Below are 18456 nucleotides of genomic sequence, written 5' to 3' on the forward strand. Positions count from 1 at the left end.
GCAGGTCACCCAGCCAGTCACCAGGCAGCCCCGCCCAGCGAGTCACCAGGTAGCCCCGCCCAGCGAGTCACGCTGCCAGTCACCAGGTAGCCCCGCCCAGCAATCACCGGGCAGCCCCCACCCAGCACGTCACCTGGCCGGTCACCAGGCAGCCCCGCCCAGCGAGTCACGCTGCCAGTCACCAGGTAGCCCCGCCCAGCGAGTCACGCTGCCAGTCACCAGGCAGCCCCGCGAGTTATCGAACATCCACAGACAACAAGCTAACGAGCAGCCACACGCCCTCGCGGCTCTGCGGTCAGACATCGGCGGGCGGGGGGGGCTCACATGTGGACGTGCGGGGGCTGGAAGCGGCCCTGGTTGATGTTGTAGAAGGTGAAGGCCTGGGTTGGGTTGGCGCTGTACTCATCCACGTCCACCGCCGCCCGGGCGCCGTGCTGCTGCTGGTGCTGCTGCCGCCTGGCCGCCATGATCTCCGACAGGGTGAACGCCATGGTGCACCGCGGCGGCGCGCAGGGTCCCGTCTCCCCGGGGGCCCGATCTACCTGCGCACCCACAGCATGCCTTCCTCGCGCCCGCGCCGCTCCTCCTCACACTGCAGGCAGCACGCTGGGGAGACAGAGCAGAACAGCTCGACAGCTCATCTGTGTGTCCGCGCTGCCTTTACTTAACATCACTTACAGTGGGAAGATCCAGGAGGGGAAATAATACACGTTCGGCTCCGGGAACTCATTAGAAATCTTTCCGACTCAGTGGCTTGATGAATATTCCAGAGTTGAGGAAAGCTTGTATCAGAGTAAGACGTACAGCAGGGAAAATAATTATTTGAACAAATCCAGGATGTATCCGTTATAACTGACAGCATCACCAGAGGTAAGGTCGGGCGGATCTCACGCTGGAGTCCCAGCTCGGCTCGGAGTGAAATCTATCAGGGAGTCACGCGGATCTCTGCACTCCTCCTACTGACATCGTATCACACGCAGGGAGACGACAGAGATCAAGGCCTTTGTGTTCTTGTGTAACAAATTTTCAGGAGGATGAACTCCTCAATTTGATCTCTGCATTACTGACAAATGCTGCACACGGCAGCTTAAGAAATGCAGACGAGGTTTTAAAACTCACGTGTGTTTGTAGCATGACTTTCGTGAGCACGGGGCACAGCAGAGGCTGTGCTGTGAAGTGCAGACTTTGTGGAGCTGCTGTCAACAGAAGGGCAGTCCAATACCTCCAGCGAGTGGCTCATCCCGGCGAGGGCGATGGCCTCGCCCCAGAGCCCATCCCGGACGCACCGGCGTGCCCACCCGGATGGGGCAGCAGTCCGCCGCAGGGCCCCGGAGAACCGAAACTTCAGAGCAGCCAATCAAACCAAAGCTTGGGGAGGGGGGGAGGAAATCTGAGCATGCAGAGAAAACCCCCGGCTCTAAGAAGACGGGGAGACCACACCCCACGAGGACAGGCCTGCGGGCGCAGAATCAGCCCAGAGACCCTGGAGCACTGAGCGCTACTGCAACACCTCGAAGGTCAAAAACCCAGACGGACCACACGCTGGAAACAGAGTACGTCACTGTCGTTGTACAGTATATTGAAGTATCGAGCAGTACAATCCCAGTGACCCTGTCTGCAGTGCTGAACAACAGCTGGTGAGTTTTATTCGGAATTAAACTATAGGAACTGCACTCTTCAGCAGGTGTCCAGAACTTCAGGTGTATCTCAGCCTACACTTTTTAAACCAGGGGTCTCCAGCCCCTGTCCAGGGGAGCAATAAATGATTGTCCTTGAAATCACATTCTAAGGCCTGGAATGATTCACCTATAATCAAGTCCACAGCCGACAGTCCAGATCACATGAGCAAGAATCAGCGGATCCTTCAGCGTATCTAGACGGTCAGTGATCTCTTCATTGAAACATGACTTTGCCTTTTCTGCTTTATTGATAAAATGGCTTACACAAATCTTCCTAATCTCTGAATTCAGGTTCTCCTCTCCCGGCCCAGGGCTGAAGAACCCCGTTTTCAACCACCGATGCATCTCCATTTTACACGTCCGATTAATTGATGCATCAGTCAAGCTAGGAATCAAAAATAAACATCTTAACTATAATTAAATCTTAAACTCTACGTGATATGATTTCATGATTTATGATATCATTAAATTATATTCATCACTTTACATATTACATGTAAACACTGCTTAACCTTGCTAGTGTCTAGACAGCAGAGTTCGAAAAACTCCACAAGAACAAACAAAGAACAATATCTTGTCACAGTAACATTCACGATCAAACCACTGAGTTCGCTTGTCCCAGCAGCTCCTGGTCCATGTTCTTGCCAAACTAAGTCCTTTATGATGGGGTAGGTTTGCTGTGCATTTCATTTTCCTGGGTGAAAGATTTCCCACCATCCAAAGGGGTTTTCTATTGTTTGTAAAGTGCAGTTTGATGAAGAAGTGAGATGACTTACAGTCGTGTGAGTGGTGTGTGAGGATGTCTTTCACTCTGCTATTACTCTAAGAGCAGGTAAGCGCAGGTAGTTAAATTAATTCCTTTATCTCACATACGATTTTTCCATTTAACGCCCGACCTCTCCGTTTTTAAAATCCATTCGCTATGTAATTGATGTTTTTACACAATTCAAGTAATTGTTGGATCAGAGCATCCCAACAGATTCTAGCTTGACACCTCTATAGCCTCGTGCTCGAAACGAAATATCATGCCAGGCACTGCACCATCACCATCCAGCCAGAACAAAGGTACAAGCCAGCCTGACTCGCAGTCGTGTTGTTGTGCTTACACGATCAGTCCACAGATCAGATCGTGGACAAACTGTTTCTCCTGTCAGACAGCTACTCAAGGAGCCTTGGAAGGTGCTCTCACAATGCTTTAAAGAAAATATTTCAATGGCTGTTACCCCTGTGTCTTCAAGGGGTTTCTGCCCTGTGCTTTTCTAGTCTTCTTCCACTTGAGTCAATTAACTCAAACGCATGTCCATAATATGTTCATCAACGCTTTTATTCTAATTTTTCAGGCTGACAAAAAGTTAACCAAAATGAGGAACAAGCTTCATCTAACAGTATCTCCTCAAACAGTGACTCAAGGTGCCTAGCTAGCACATCATACACACAGCCCATATTGTAATCTAGTTTCAGACACATTTGCATCTTCTCAAATGTTATTAAAAATAAGAAATGAGCGTTCCGCTTGAATAACCAAGTTGTTCACTGTTAAGGTTACTGGGACAGCTGCAGGTGACACACCTGTTCTAATGCTAGCGTGTCATTAAAATATCAGAAGTCTGTTTTCAATTTCCACTCAGGATTCTTGAAAAAGCCCACAGCCCGAGACGCCCCATGAATGGAGCTCAGAGAAGAACAGCAGACATTGAGGTGGAATCACAACACTATTTTTATATTTCTGGGTTAGAAAGAATCTGCATCGATGAGCATATTTCAAACCACAAGGAAAGTAAAATGTACACAGCAACATGTAAAACCTCCAATTTACAGGAGAAAATTCCCATGTACCGTATGCACAGAGCCACACTGCTGTCATTGTCTACAATTCAGAGCGAGGCAACAAAACTTCTGGAGAGATGAAGTGGCCCTACCTATAACATTGTAAACAATTAGGCTTATGAACATCTCTTTTAATCCAATAGAAAAATTGTTCTCGACTTCGAGAGTTTTGCCAACTAATACTACTTACTTGTTAACTACGCATGCAGATCACATTGGCACATTTCTGCAGTGAAATGTCTGCTGCAGAGCCTGTACTTTTTTGCTCATACGTCACAGATCTCTACATCAGTCACTGCAGTGACTAGTGAGCGGGAAGGGCCCATCACACTTCTCACGAACTCTCTCTCTCACCCGTGGCGAGACCGGCAGCAACATGCCGACTATACAGTACAGTACAGACTATAAAGTGCACCGCTTTTGTGCTTGATTCGCAATTGGTAACATTTTGCAAAACCCTCAATTAATCTATGTTCTTACCAAGATTAAGAACCGGTTTGAGAAATTGGGAATTGTAGCCCCCCCTTAACAGCGCAGTTTGTGAAACACCATTGGTCTGGCAGCAGAACACAGCGCTTGATGCCCTGCAGTTGCACAAGTTGGGAAACTCTGAAAGCCCCAGTAAAGATCAGTGAAGGGCGGTACCAGGCAGTGGAGCAGTGATCTGGCCGAGCGCTAGATGCACATGCAGGAGCTGTAGCACATGTAGCAGCAGGTTCTTAATTAGGTTACAATCTATAATCATAATAACTGCTTACACTTATATAGCGCTTTCCTGGACACTCCACTCAGGGTGCTTTGCAGGTAACGGGGATCCCCTCCACCTCCACCAGTGTGCAGCCCCCACCTATGCAAAACCAGAACTCGAAACTCGTAGATGACCCGTTTCAGATTGGATCGGCCCGCGTTACATGGAAATACGTTCTTTCTGATAAACAGAACCAAGGAATTAGGATAAAAAATGTGCTCATCTGATCTTCTCTGACTTGACTGTACCTGTCGGCTTTTCCTCTGTCACAGGATAAAACAGACACATGAAAACTGTGTCGATTTACAAAGAACACCTGGGAATAAATGAAACAATTAAAAATGTCTGGACTCATGTCACAAAAATTATAGCAAATGTGTTCATGTGTTCCAATTCAACAAAGATTATACTTAAATATTTTTATTAAAAAAAACATATTTCTGTATATTATTATATGATTATAAATTGTGGGAATCTGCTAATTGTATAATTGATATGTTGATCAGTTAAAATGTTTATCTTTTTTCAACTTTTTATATGTAATTCATACAAATTCTGATATTATGCACATTTAATGTAATTCTGTTACAAAAAAAGAAGAAACCTAAGTTCCAGTACAGAAGACCCCGGAGTTTTCGTGTTGTTTCATTGTTATAATGGTTGCTGAAAGAGAGGGATAGATACTAAGCCTCCTTTCAGCCCCTGAAACGTCTGCAGACAGGCACAGCGCTACAGTACATGTGTTACAGTCCTTTCCCTGTCCACTACCTGAACTCCTGGTTGCACAGAACATGGACACAAAGTTGCCCACTGGTTTGAGAAAGGCCGGTTTTCTCGGCAGAACTTCAGAACGCCAGTCAGCTCAGGATCACGCTTCCCGGAAGGCATTTCATACCTTCAAGACAGAAATCTCTCTTTTTACATCATCTCGCTTATAATGTGCGCATCTATGTTGCCCGTCGACAGTTGCACAGCAAATGTCATGTACTGTACAATTTGTTATATTCGAAAACACTTTATACTGTATATATGTTCCATTTAAGTGATTTTCTCACAGATAATAGTTGAGTGCTTAAACCTCGTAAATGTTGGATAATTATGAACTATGTATTTATTAGAAATAGCAGACTATACTAAAGCAGTCATCGACATTTTAAACATTTCATTCAACAAAACGAAATGAAAGAATCAAAAGCATTTTCAGTGCTGAAGTCCTAGACACAAGCAGGCTTTAAAAAGAATAACCTTAGCTTCCTCCACACGTACAGCGCATACTGTACACGTACTTTCTTAAAACGTGCAAATGTCCTGTTTACGACGAATTTCTCTTCTCATGTAGAGCGATTTACAACGTGCAGAAATTAAACTTATCCAGAACGCATCCACGATCCAAGCGATCAGAAATGCTTTCCGCTGACGAAGTGTCATCGTGGAGCAAGTGCCAGGCACAACACGGAGACTTCAACAATTCACTATTCCGGCACGCCGGGATAAGTGCTGCACATCACGGGCAAACGAGGGGACATTGATCACTATTAGTGATCCGCACGAATGACACGCTAATGGCAAATTAAAAACTGGAAAAGGTCATTAACGCCCTTAATGAGCAGGGATCTTCGGAAGGCGCGCTGTAAAAGTCAGGACCGTGGGTCCCAGTGTCCAGCCGCAGGCAACACTTTGCCAAGTGTCCACCACGGGCCGGCCAGTTCGCACTTCGCGATGATTTCGTTTTACGCGGCACGGCGACGGGAAACAACCTGGTCTCCTCGCCGTCGAAGCGAGCCCTCCCGCGCCGGCTGATTCCTCGGACCGACATTAGAGGAACGCGCTATTCGGGGGGGGGAACCCACTTCTCCCGTTCCACGCAGTCGCGGGTAATAAAAAGCCGAAACGCGGGACGCCGGGGCACCCACCTGGTCTCCGAGAGGCGAGCTGCGGCCGGGAGCCGGGGTGCAGCTGCTGCACCCTTCAAAACGCCGTGCCCGGAACAGCCGCCGACGAGCCGGAGTTGGTTCTCATTCCCCGAGCTTTTGTGTTTCTCCTTGGTAGTTTCGCTGTTCTCCTGCTCAGACACCCCCACCGCTCCCCCCTTCTCCTCCTCCTCCTCCTCCTTCTCCTTCCCCAGTCTCACTCGCTCTGGATCTTTCCACCTCTCGCGCACAAGAGCGGGTGAATGGAAGCAGGGAAGGAAAAGGCAGGAGCGAGCGGAGCGGATCTCTCGCTGTAATTACGGCGTCTCGCCTAATCCTTCTAAATTATTCCCCTCGTTATTTCCAGCGGCGCTCCGTGCACGGTATCTGGGTTGTACCGCCCAACAGAGGACAGGGAATTCGCATCGAACCGGGTCCGGCGGTCCGGTCCTGGAAGTTCCGGCGAAATCCAAAGTATTTCTTGTTTCTTAAAATTATTTTCTGGGACCTTACGAACTCGCGGCTCGCAGACTGTGCTGCCACATCGTGATAACCCCCCCCCCAAAAAAGAGCGAGAGAAGCTACTCCGCTTACTGCTCACTGCTTAGAAATAAGTGTAGCGCAACACAAGAATCAGAGTCACGGTGTATTAGGAGAGCGTTGATTGCCCATTACCTTTTTGCAGACCCTAATTATGAACGTTCATTCGACTGAAGACTTCCCGAAGTTATATTTACAGGACGATTATTTTATTTATTTAGGGCTGGCGCATTAAGGCCTCATTAATTAATGACTGCGCTCATCAGGAATGATTAAAGCAGAGAGAAAACGGACTGTGCTTCCCTTCAGAGCGCGATCTGCTCCCACAGAGCCTGCTCTGCGGTTTGGATCAAGCTCAAAAAAGTCATTATTTCTCATAAGAGCCCCGCCGGTGCAAGGCCCGCACCTCAGCAAGGAAGCGCTGCTTTTCACGTTTTCGTTTGTTCTTTGCACAATAAAAAGGGGAGGTTGTGATCTATAATGGTATTCTATGATTCCCAAGCAAATGTATGTATATATTTCTTAAAACACTTTTCTCTGTGCTGAGTCTTGTCCGCCAGGAATTGCAGGGTATCAGACGTGTGCCGCTGTCGCTGCTGTGCGCGTACTGAAAGCTGTCTTTGAGATCAATCCGTTTCTTCCCGCGATCTACAGTAGCTATCGAGTCGTGGCTCCCAGATTGTCTGCGGACCCCTGAAAGAATTCTCCCAGCTTCCTAGTGACTACTGGTCCTATTCACTAGTTCAGACTGGTCTGAATAGATAGCGGGCCGCGCCTTTTCTCTCGGTTGGTGCCGATCTCAGGAAAACTCACCCCCCTCCACAGCGTCCTACAACTTCACAATGAGCCTCTTGCCCACTTCTCTAACACTGTGATACAGTGTCCTGCCCTGCCCTGACAGACAGCTTGTTCTCTGACCTTTCAAAGGCTGGACCTTCATCACAAGTTTCTCAGCGTTCACGGACAGCAGGTTGGATAACTCGTGCTTCGTGATAATAATTACCCAAATAAATCGTTCCCGTCGACTCAGGTTAACAGGTTTACAGTCCGTGCTTTCGTCCATCATCATCATCATCATCATCATCATCATCATTTTTGGCAATGTATGCTTAATTTCAGAATCGCTTATGTTGCCATTATAAATTAAATGGAGTTTATAACGAAAGTCCGGCAGGGATGACAACGACCAAGTTCAATCAGACTCAGCCGTCGGTAATTAACAATCACTCCCGACGTGTTTTCCTCTCTCAGAACGCTATAAATACGTACGTATCCCACCTCCACCCCATCTCCACCTCTGCAGCTGCCCCTTGGTCACCTTGCATGGGGGTCCTGACCTCCTTGTCCTTTTGCCAAGAGGTCAGCCCTCAGCCAAGCGGGTTATGACAAATTTTCACTCCATAATCCTTTCATGATGCTTTAAGCTGGGGGTGTTGTCATTCCTAGTGAAATTAATATTTACTGTATAGAGTCATATTATTGTATTTTTCTTCACATTCCATCAAAGCTTCCTGACCTTTATCACTCTGTATATCGTTCATTTGGCACAGTTAACACAGGAGGGTGTGCAGATTTCTCTGTCACTGTTGTCGGCGCTGTAGTGATGAGAGATGATCAAATCCAGTTTCTTATGTGCAATTATCCGAACCACGTGAGACTGCCAAGAAAGAACTATTGTTTGAAAGAGACGGTACATAAAAAATCTTTTGTTGTGCTTGTATGCAAAGGGTTTGCCTTGAATTCTGCTCGCTAGGATCTTGTAGATACATCGAGCTTTTCAAGGAGGTGGGGAGGAGGGGTTTAACCATCTAATTTTAATTTAATTTTTATTGATCTGGATTGATAAGCATAGTTTACTGGGGACAACAACATCCAAGAATTAATGTCTGGTGAGAAACGTCTGGCTTAAGTCTGGGTTGGTTAACCAGCAACCACCTGGAGACTTGAGCCCCAGTCAGAGTGAGTGAACTCCAGGCAGCTGCAGGGTGGAGAGGAGGGGAGGCACACTTGAGACGAGTGTGAAAGGAGTATATACAGCTCATGTCGTAATGGTAGCGATTGGGCGCAGCTGTGTGAGATTGACTTCCGACTGTGAGGTAATAACTTCCATTTATATCAAATAGGCAAAACCATACACAGCCGATGGCTGTGCATTGAGAAGCTGGTTACAGCCTTGCAGCAGGTGGATCCATGAGCCTCAGAGTGGTCAAGGAAAACATGCAAACTCCTTACAGAAAGACCTGCTTTAACCTACAGATCGAATCCAGGATGCTAGAGCTATGAGGTAGCATTCTTCAGCCACTACACAGCTGTGCCTGTTGGAAAGTGTGCTCTAGCAATAATACAGCAGACAGAAAGACCAATGCATGATAACACAGCAGACACGAGTGTGTGACAGTGCAGCATTGAAGAACTGAATCAGTATCAAAGTGAAGAATCGGCTACTTGATCCAAAGAATGGGGTGAGCACTGAACCAAAGAACTTCTGTCTAGTGTTATAAATATTTGTAAGTTGACATTGTACTATGTATAAAGGATTGTTATAAGACTTGTTAAAATAGGAACAAGTAAAGGTGTACGTCATGCTGAAAAGAGAAGAAAAGAAACACAAGTTTTGGCTTCTTTCTTTGTAGCCTACTCATGGTGATGCAGCTTACCTGCTTGAACTTGTTAAAAATACTTTATTATATAGGTTAAGTAACTGCAGTGGATAGCATTGCTGCCTTGCAGTACTGGGGCTCTCTGTTCAATTCCTGGGGTGAATATCTATCTGCATGGAGTTTGTACATTCTCCCCTTGTCTGCATGGGTTTCATCTGGCCGCTGCAGTTTCCTTCCACAGTCCAAAGACATGAAGTACTGGTAGGTTAACTGGATACTGGGAAAATTGGCCCTGGTGTCTGTGTCTTTGTTTGTGTTCTCCAACTGAGTGGTGTCCCACCTAGGGTGTATCCTGCTTTGCATCCATTGCTTGCAGTGATAAAGCAGTTAGAAAATTGATGGATAGTTTGGTCAACTATTAATTATGGGGAGACACTTGATACAAATATTGTGATGTTTGATATTATCTCCCCTGGTTGAAGACATGACAGTTTGCCAGAATCCCCCTCACCTGTGAGGAATGAGCCAGGGAGGAAGCTGAAATGGTGAAGATGGGGTGAAGGGAGAGCTGGAGAAGATGTGCGCTGACTTGTGAGCAGCCGGCAAATATTTATATGCAGGAGAGTAGAAGTGTGAGATTACAGTTTGACCTCCTCCTGAACTTCTGTTTAACTTCATTTAGGACATGTTTATAAAGGAAGTTTTTTCAGGATTTCTAGACTGCATCTTGAGAGATAAGAGAAAGGTGGGTGTTTGTAGAGGCATCACAGGAAGAGCTCACACGAGGCCTAAAAAGATGGGTACTCTACACACTCCAACGGCTCTAATAACAGAAATGACTTCATGCTTTGTAACAAGATTTATTGCATTTCAGGTACTCCTGAAGAAGCCTGGAGGTTATTTCTGTTCAGGAAGCCACCTGACCAGCAGTTAAAAGTGTGTGACACAACCTCAAACCAGTGTCTGCAAAACCCGCCTGCCAGCAGCAGTTCTCTCTGACTGCTCAAGGTTCGAGCCCTGTTCCTGGGGCACCGACTGCAGTGATCACCTTCTGAAAATGTCATGGTCTGAATCTGCTCTAAGTAACACATTGAACCACACTGCATTCTAGCTGAACATAGAACATACATTTCTGTATTCAAAACAAGTTAACCAGGAAGCAATTTTTTTCTTATGTTGCTTTAAAATCTATGATGTAGGGCATTCTTTGTGTACATTAAAATAAATGTTAAAGTGGATGTATTTATTCCTTGTAATTATTTTTTAGTTATTTTTAATTGCAATATCCTACATAACCTAGAATGTTTATGTTGTACTGTATATGTACAGGTTTGTGAATATATAGTATGTAACAAGAAAATCTAAAACTATAAATGGATCGAGCCCATAAAAATACTTTTTGGGTTTATCAAATTAAAATACAATTTAGCTGAACTAGTTGTTTTTTTTTTCCTTTATATTGGAACGCATCAATGTAAAAGAGGAAATGCAATAACCTTTCATTTGCTTCGCTCCCTGGAGTATTTCAGCTGTTACAGACAGCTGACGAAGGAACAGAACTGCAGTCCCTATACCTGGATTTGTCTCAAGGAATTAACACAAATCACTTTTGCCTGTAAAACTGTCAGCAAAATCTGGTCTCTGCAGGGGAATTAGAAGTCTCTCTTTAATGAAAGTTGGAGAGAAAAAAAATCAAGATGGAAACCTTTTGCAAAAAACATAATTTCTGAGATTTCTGAGCAATTTAGCTATTCCCAAAAAGATTTAAATATTAATCACAAACAAAATGGATTTGAAGTTAAAAATCAAACGAGATACAGTTTATGAGCTGTATTCTTCTGTGTTTGTGTTTGTCTTCAAATCATTATCGGTATTGCTGCACAACGTTTGTCTGTACATGTACGGAATGTCTGCCTGCATTTGTTAATGACTTACCTTTGTACTTGGAAATCTGGACCAAACTGCACAGCCATGTTGTTTGAAGTCAATATTGTGGCTTATTTCAAATGGCTGGATTAGATCCTTCCAAAAGGACAGGAAGCAGTTCTCTACACAAAAGGTTGTGGGAGTATGGATCAAGCCATGTTATTGCAATTGATACCCTAGATTCTATCTAGAAACAGCTGGATGAAACCTCAGAAAAACTAACTACTAATGATCAATTGGACTAGGTGTACTGAATGGCCTCCTTTTGTTAGCAGAATTTCTTATTTTATTATTTCTATACTAGTGTAGTACATATGAATGGATGTGTACATGCTCATGTATACAATACAAATGTATGTGTTGTTGTTCTTTATATGTTTAATCCCATTGCAACCATACTGTACAAGCCCTTGAGTACATTCATCTTCTATTTCAGTAGTTGGGCCAAATTCTAATTAACATGCTGACACAGAATACTTAATATTTACAGTGGCTGAGGAAATGACAGCCCTGGCTGTAAGGTCAAATCTGCCAAAACGCCCAAGGACCTGTGAGGAATGAGCAGGGGAGGCAGCCGCACAAGTGCAGCTGGTGGGGAGGGAGGGGAGTTAGAGAAGATGCACGCTGAGTTGTGGGCAGCAGTCGAGGATTTACAGTAGAAGTAAGTAAGGGCGGAAGTGCAAGATTACCGTTTGACTTCTTTGTGAACTTCCGTTTAACAACTTCAATTACAGTTACGTGTCTCATTCTGGGTCCCGCTAAAGCCAGCGATACCAGCCAGTGAGATCAGGAACAACGATGCAAAGCATTAAAAGATACTCATGTCCTTGTGTGGCAGTGAAAGGGACATTGTCACCTGACAGGAACATTTCTTATTATTCTACCTGAAAGATCTTCCTGAAAGATGTTTCTATGGGGGCTTATTTCACTGCAGTGTGATTCAGCATGTCCTCGTGTTTGGATTTCCATTTCAACTCCCTGAACAGCTTGATCAGAGCAATTATTTGTTTAATTGTTTAATTAGGTCTCTGCTCACAGTGGAAAGCAGTGATATTCACTTCCAGAGCTAAAGCGCTACAGGAGTCCTAGTTTCTGTTAAACCTGAGCAATTAATAATGGAACAATTACTGATTTAATTCGTCAGGATGGATACTGTTTCCAACCATTGAGAATTTGAATTTCTCCCAAAAACTAAACCCTGTATGGGCAACAGATTGCTGGGACAAGAATAGAGGCCCAGGCCTCAGGAAGAGAGCAGCTATTTTCTTTACATGAGGAGTTTGTGTTTGTTCAGGTATACTGTATGAAGAGAGGATGGCAAACAGCCCAATGGAGGGAGCTTGGTTGTGGCACTGAGAGTCAGAAAGCACACAATGAGATTAAACACTGATCTGAAAGGGCCTGCATCTGCACTCTGGGCTGGGGAAGGTCACAGGTCATGTTATCTGTGCATTGGGGCTCTTTCATCTGACAAACAAGTGTGATCGATGTCTGGTTCTCAAAGATCAGCTGAACACATACATTTTAATTTATTGGAGCAGATAGCTGAGCATTAAAAACAGACCCAAAGACAAACTGCCATTTCTAACCCCAAAATATTTATTTGTATGGTTAGAGCAACAGTTTTGTGTGGTTTTCCTTACACATTTCCCTGCTTTGTGTGTTAAAGTGTGTTAAATGTGCTGCTGATCAGTTGTCACAATACACTGTAATAGATGTGCTATGGCATCTGCTTTATGCCCTTTGAAAAAGGAAAGGAGACAGCTGTAGAGGGGAAATACATCCCAATTTGATTAAAAATCCTGTTTCAAGTAATAAGAAAACAGAGAAACTGAAATGTCTCCAAGCTTGATTGAGGATACGCTGCCGTAACACATGCAGTTACAAGTTATGTGCTTATGCCCTCTGGTGGCACAGAGAAATATAGTAAACGAAGGAAATGAAAGTCAAAGCTTGGCAATAAAAAAACCCAGACGTCTCTATAACAGGGCAAGGCTCCACCACAGCATTGACCATGTATGCATCAGTTCTAGCAGTGGGAAGCAGTGGTCAGGCTTTGTGCTCCAGGCAAGTGGCTTGTGGGTTCAAATCCCAGGAAGGCTGTGGCAGCAGCATCATGTTATAGTTCTGCTTCTCATCAGCAGGACCTGAGAAACTGTATAGACGGAACAAAGAGCAGGCAAATCAAAGACAAAAGCAGTTTATTTTTTCTTTTTAGTTTCTGCTGACATTTACTGTAACTTAGAAGTCTGAGGATTCGAGTTTAAAAACGTGCATGCATCATTTTATTTCACAAAGTGGGACCCCACAGGAAGGGTCTGAGTACTTATGCAAGGTGCTGTACTGTATGGTGTTTGCGGCTCGTGAAATTAAAGCACAATAGCCCCTGTGGTTGACGTGAAGGGAGCACTGCATTACTGCTTGAGCCGCTGCTGACAGGAAGGAAAGGCCTCCTGGGCATTGCTCCCTCCACCACACAGAGAGCCCAGTGGGCACTGGGCACTGGGCACTGGACACTGGGCACTGGGCACTGGGCACTGGGCACTGTGTATTGGGCACTGGGCACTGGGCACTGGGCACCGGGCACTGGGCACTGGGCACTGGGCACTGGGCACTGTGCCCTGGACACTGGGCACTGGGCACTGGACACTGGGCACTGGGCACTGGGCACCGGGCACCGGGCACTGGACACTGGGCACTGGGTATTGGGCACTGGGTACTGGGCACCGGGCACTGGACACCGGGTACTGGACACTGGGCACTGGGCACTGTTCCCTGGACACTGGGCACTGGGCACTGGGCACTGGACACCGGGCACTGTGTCCTGGACACTGGGCACTGGGCACTGGACACTGGGCACTGTGCCCTGGACACTGGACATTGGACACTGGACATTGGACACTGGGCACTGGACATTTTCCAGATGGGTTCACCACACACACTGTACTGTAGCTTCTCTGTCTGCAGGTTCACCCCTGCTCTCCACCCTCACACAGACAGGAAAGTTACACCAAATATTAATGCATTTCAGGTTTTTATGTCTCATCCTTTACAATTTAGCCAAACTACTGAAATGGATTTTATGTGGACCTGACAGAGGAAAAGTGTTATATTGTAATTATTTCAACTTTTTTGTTGAATATAGAGATTTTCTTTCATTTTAATAGAACTCTATTCAGCCATTGAATCTGATAACATTACACTGAAAGGGTACATTTAAATTATGTAGAAATAGAAATAGTCACATTTAGGAACCATTAAAGATTTATTCCATGCTGAAAAGAAGACTCTACAGCTGAAACGTTTATTTTCTTCACTTTTCAGCAGGGAATAAACATTTACTTGTTCCTTTGCAGCCTACGCATGCTGACACAGCTACCTACTCGCATTTAACCTATAATAACAGGATCAACCACCCTTTGACACAGCAAGAGTTACCGGGACGTTATCTAACTAGTCTGAGATGTTAACTGTGATAATTCTTTAGCTGTCTAGAAAAGAGCAGTAATATGACGATACCATATAATCTAAATGCATATTGCAAAGACAATAGGTAAGTTATCACTCAAAGATACTGTAAATTGTTCACAGGACAAAAACAATCTACCTCACATAGGGCTTCCTGAATTATTTTTCTGCTTACACTCAGTATGGTGTCTCTCAAATGTAGCTTTAACCAGCTACAGGACATTAGCTTATTCTGGCCACGTTTTTATGTTTACTGAAACTGTTGCTTTATTTGTTTTTTAACACATAAAAGGCAAGTTATCAAAATTCAAGTTTAGACTTAATTGAAGTTTTGTTTTTCAGAAAAAGTGATTGCACACCATCGAAGGCAGGATGTTACGAAATTGCTGATAAACATAATGTGTTGTATAACATCTAGTCAAGAATCACAGACTTTAAACACAAGTTCATCAGGGCCAAAAGAGGGATTTTGTGATTAAAAGAAACAAAAAGATGTAGGTAGGCTCTTGTGGTGTAGACTGTAACCAATCTAAGTTTAAGGAAAATCTGCTGTGAAATGGTCACCACCCTTAAATCAACAGTGACCTTCAATATCGCCTTGCCCTTCTCAACAGGCCCTCTGCGATCAGCAGTCTTCCAGGTAATTGTTGTTTAAAAGCCTGATTAAGGCGATGATAAAATAAAACCTTAGTACTCTGGAAAATATGTTGGCACAAGTTGCCAACAACAGCTTAGTCTTTCCAGCTGCTGTATCTACCTACTGGCGCAAAAAGAAAAAAAACACTCAGACCTTTGAGACTTCCGAGTTCATTGCTCACCCTTATCTTCCAGCATCTCGGCCGAGTCTCCATTCTGTCACTTCTTCCAGCCTACACATGAACAAAACCATTAGGGCAGAGTAACAGATTGCCAACTCTGTTGGTAGTGTGGTAGGGAAATCTGCGCATCAACTTTCCCTATAGAAGACCCTAGACTGTCACCAGAACACACCGATGTAATGTAGTCTTCCCACCCTAATGCACTGTAGGTCTTGAAAAAGGCTTGTCTAGCTTCTTGCTTTGTCCCATTAGTAACGGTGGGAAACCCACACCTGGCCGAACCAGTTTGTCCAGACCTCCAAATATCGTCTTCCTCTTCACCACAGGCTAACACGGCTACAGCCTAGGCTGTTACAAGAACACACATTGTTATTTATTTTTAAGAAGCAACTCCAGGGACATAAGAGGTTTGTGGTTTGGTGAAAGGTGCAACCCACCTGCTCTTGGTACCTACCAGACTCATAGTAGTTCTCATGCAGGTTTTGACTTCACACTTTTCTTCACCCCTCTCCACTTTGCACTTCCTGAGTGGCCTCTCTGCCCCTCCTGCCTCCTCCCCTCTCCCAGCTTTTGTTCTCCTGTGCTATTTAATCTTTGCTGTCTGCCCTGTCTTTCTCACACCTGAAGGCTCCACAGTCGAAACGTTGTGTTTTCTCTCTTCTCTTTACAGCATGGAATAAACCTATTACTTCTTCCTCATTGCTGCCCCACTCTAGAGTAAAGTACTAGTAAACTACTAGTAGAGTAGAGCAGTTTATTGAACACTGGCATTCTTAATCGCGCTGATGTCTCGGGACATACACAGTACAGCAGACAACACCACACAATGAACAGTAAATATGTTGAGGAACAATAAATGTGTAGTAGTGAGATAAACAAAAACATGGTAGACCATTCAAAAAGTGCATTGTGCAGATGTGTATTTAGGCCCTGCAGTGAGCTGTTGAGGATGTGCACTGCGGTGGGTTAGAAGCTGTTCTTGAGTCCAGTGGTCCCTGCTTTAACAGTGTGGTACCGCTCGCCAGAGCACAGGGGGAGAACAGTTTGTGGCCGGGACGGTGGGGATCATGATGGTTGTGGCTTTGCCCTCCAGGCAGAAGGTGTGATTATCCACAAAACCCACATCTCCAACTACATGTTTCTTCCAGAAAGCTGGTTCTGCAATTCATTGGCCCTCCAATTGAGGTCTTCTGTGAACCTACACCTCACTGTATCCTGGATTCTCGCCTGTCCCAGGGTAGTCCCCAATACCTTATCCACTGGAGGCGTCTGGGTCCGGAGAGGTGCTGGGTCTCTGTTAGTAAGTTGCATGCCCCCTTTCCTGGTTCAATCTGTTCATTCATGGTTTCCTGGAAAACCCCATCTGCCACCCTGGGGTCACCCTATGAAGGTGGGGGGGGGGGGCACACTAATACTAACACTCACGTCAGATCACTGGGAGACACCCTAGAGTTACCACGGCAACAAACGCAACCTCTACTACTACACCTGTTAATTCCCGATTTACAGTCGTTATTATGGGATCTGGTAAAAGATCCATCCCACCTGTGTGCAATTAACATATACTTACCTCATTAATGCCAGGATATTTAAGATCAGTGCCCATGTCAGTTCCTTTGCTGAGACTGAGAGCTGTCTTTTAATTCTTGGCGTCCTTTGTGCTTTGCTCCTGCTCCGGCTCGATTTCACACCGTTGGACTTTCCTCCGATTGTCCCGCTTTCTACCGTCTACCACTGGCTATGACCTTGGCTTTGTTTTCCCTCTGGCTCACTTGGGGATTTCCTTATGGTTCTTTGATCTACCTGTTTTCCTGGCTCCTGAACTCACCTGTCTTTTGGCTTTCTCCTGGATTTCCCCTGGAATGCTTGCTCAGTATCTCCCTGGCCTGTTATCTGCCCTGTCTGCCTCACCTGCTGAGCTCATGTGACTCACAGCTCAGCACACAGTCGCAGACCGCTGCTCTGAATTCAGGTAAGAGCGGCGGTGCAGAATCTCACCCATAACATCTCTGGATCTTCAATGTTGATCTCATTTGATTTGGAACTTTGTGTTTGCTCAGCCTGGGGCATGATGTCAGTTTCTTCCACGGTAAACACCTGGGTTCAACACTCATTTAATGAATCCGCTCTTTCCCAACTTCTTCTCTGAGACTTCATCCTTTACTGCTCTTCTGCTGTCATAATACTGCAAAAGATTCCATTGCAATATTCCTTTCTATCTCTCTCTTGCCTTTCAAATATCTTTTTTCACACCTGTGCTTGCAAGTCATCGTACACCTGTGCCCTGTGCTTTTTAAAATAATTGTAAAATATGCTTTTTGTCTCCTAATTTATGTAATCGTTTGGGCCCCTGCTTTCTAGACTTGATTTTATTATTCATGTGAGTAGCTCTCTCAGATGACACTGAGAAAGGAGAGGAGGCAGTATTGAAGGAGCAAGGGAAATGCAGTCCTTCACACTTTATTCACGCCTGGGCAATTTACTGCAGACAAGTGCAAAGCCATACATACAGATGGTGAAGATGTCCTCAGTAAATATCTGTTGGGAGACCCTGAACTGGAAGAACCAGCAAATGAGACAGAGAATTGACTCATAAGTGTGGTCTTACAGAGAGCATGTTGAAGTAGTTAAAAAAGACACTGAAATGTGATGGTATATAGTGACATGTACAGTATAAAGTACTAGTTAAATCTCACTTAGAATTATGTGTGCAGTCCTGGTAGAGGATGTCACTGCCATAGAAAGAGGAGAGCAAGCAGAATAATCATGGCCTCCTAATAATCCCCATCTCTGAACTGGCTTCATTACTCTGCTCTCATCCACACTGAGAGCTGGTGTGTGGGGAGTGTACTGGTACACTATGGCTGCCGTTGCATCATCCAGGTGGGGCTGCACACTGGGGGTGGTGGAGGGGATCCCCATTAACTGCAGAGAGCTTTG

General features: G+C 45.1%; 1 protein-coding gene across 2 annotated transcripts in view; it reads right to left on the reverse strand.

Annotated features, from left to right (window-relative positions):
• mpped1 (metallophosphoesterase domain containing 1) overlaps window positions 1–7035 on the reverse strand; it is a 50869-nt gene extending 43834 nt beyond the window's left edge. Inside the window, exons 1-2 of one of the 2 annotated variants that reach the window (XM_088646096.1) lie at window positions 6168–7035; window positions 325–606 (exon numbers count right to left, since the gene is read on the reverse strand). In XM_088646096.1, coding sequence (XP_088502222.1) covers window positions 325–491 — 167 coding nt within the window. In that variant the 5' untranslated portion in view covers window positions 492–606; window positions 6168–7035. Of the gene's footprint in view, window positions 1–324; window positions 607–6011; window positions 6080–6167 lie in introns of those variants that run through there. The other variant, XM_088646097.1, reaches the window with a different exon arrangement.
• Between the last annotated feature and the right edge of the window lie 11421 nt (window positions 7036–18456).

This window comes from Lepisosteus platostomus, chromosome 9 (assembly GCF_059453375.1).
Source record: "Lepisosteus platostomus isolate fLepPlt1 chromosome 9, fLepPlt1.hap1, whole genome shotgun sequence".
NCBI lineage: Eukaryota > Metazoa > Chordata > Actinopteri > Semionotiformes > Lepisosteidae > Lepisosteus > Lepisosteus platostomus.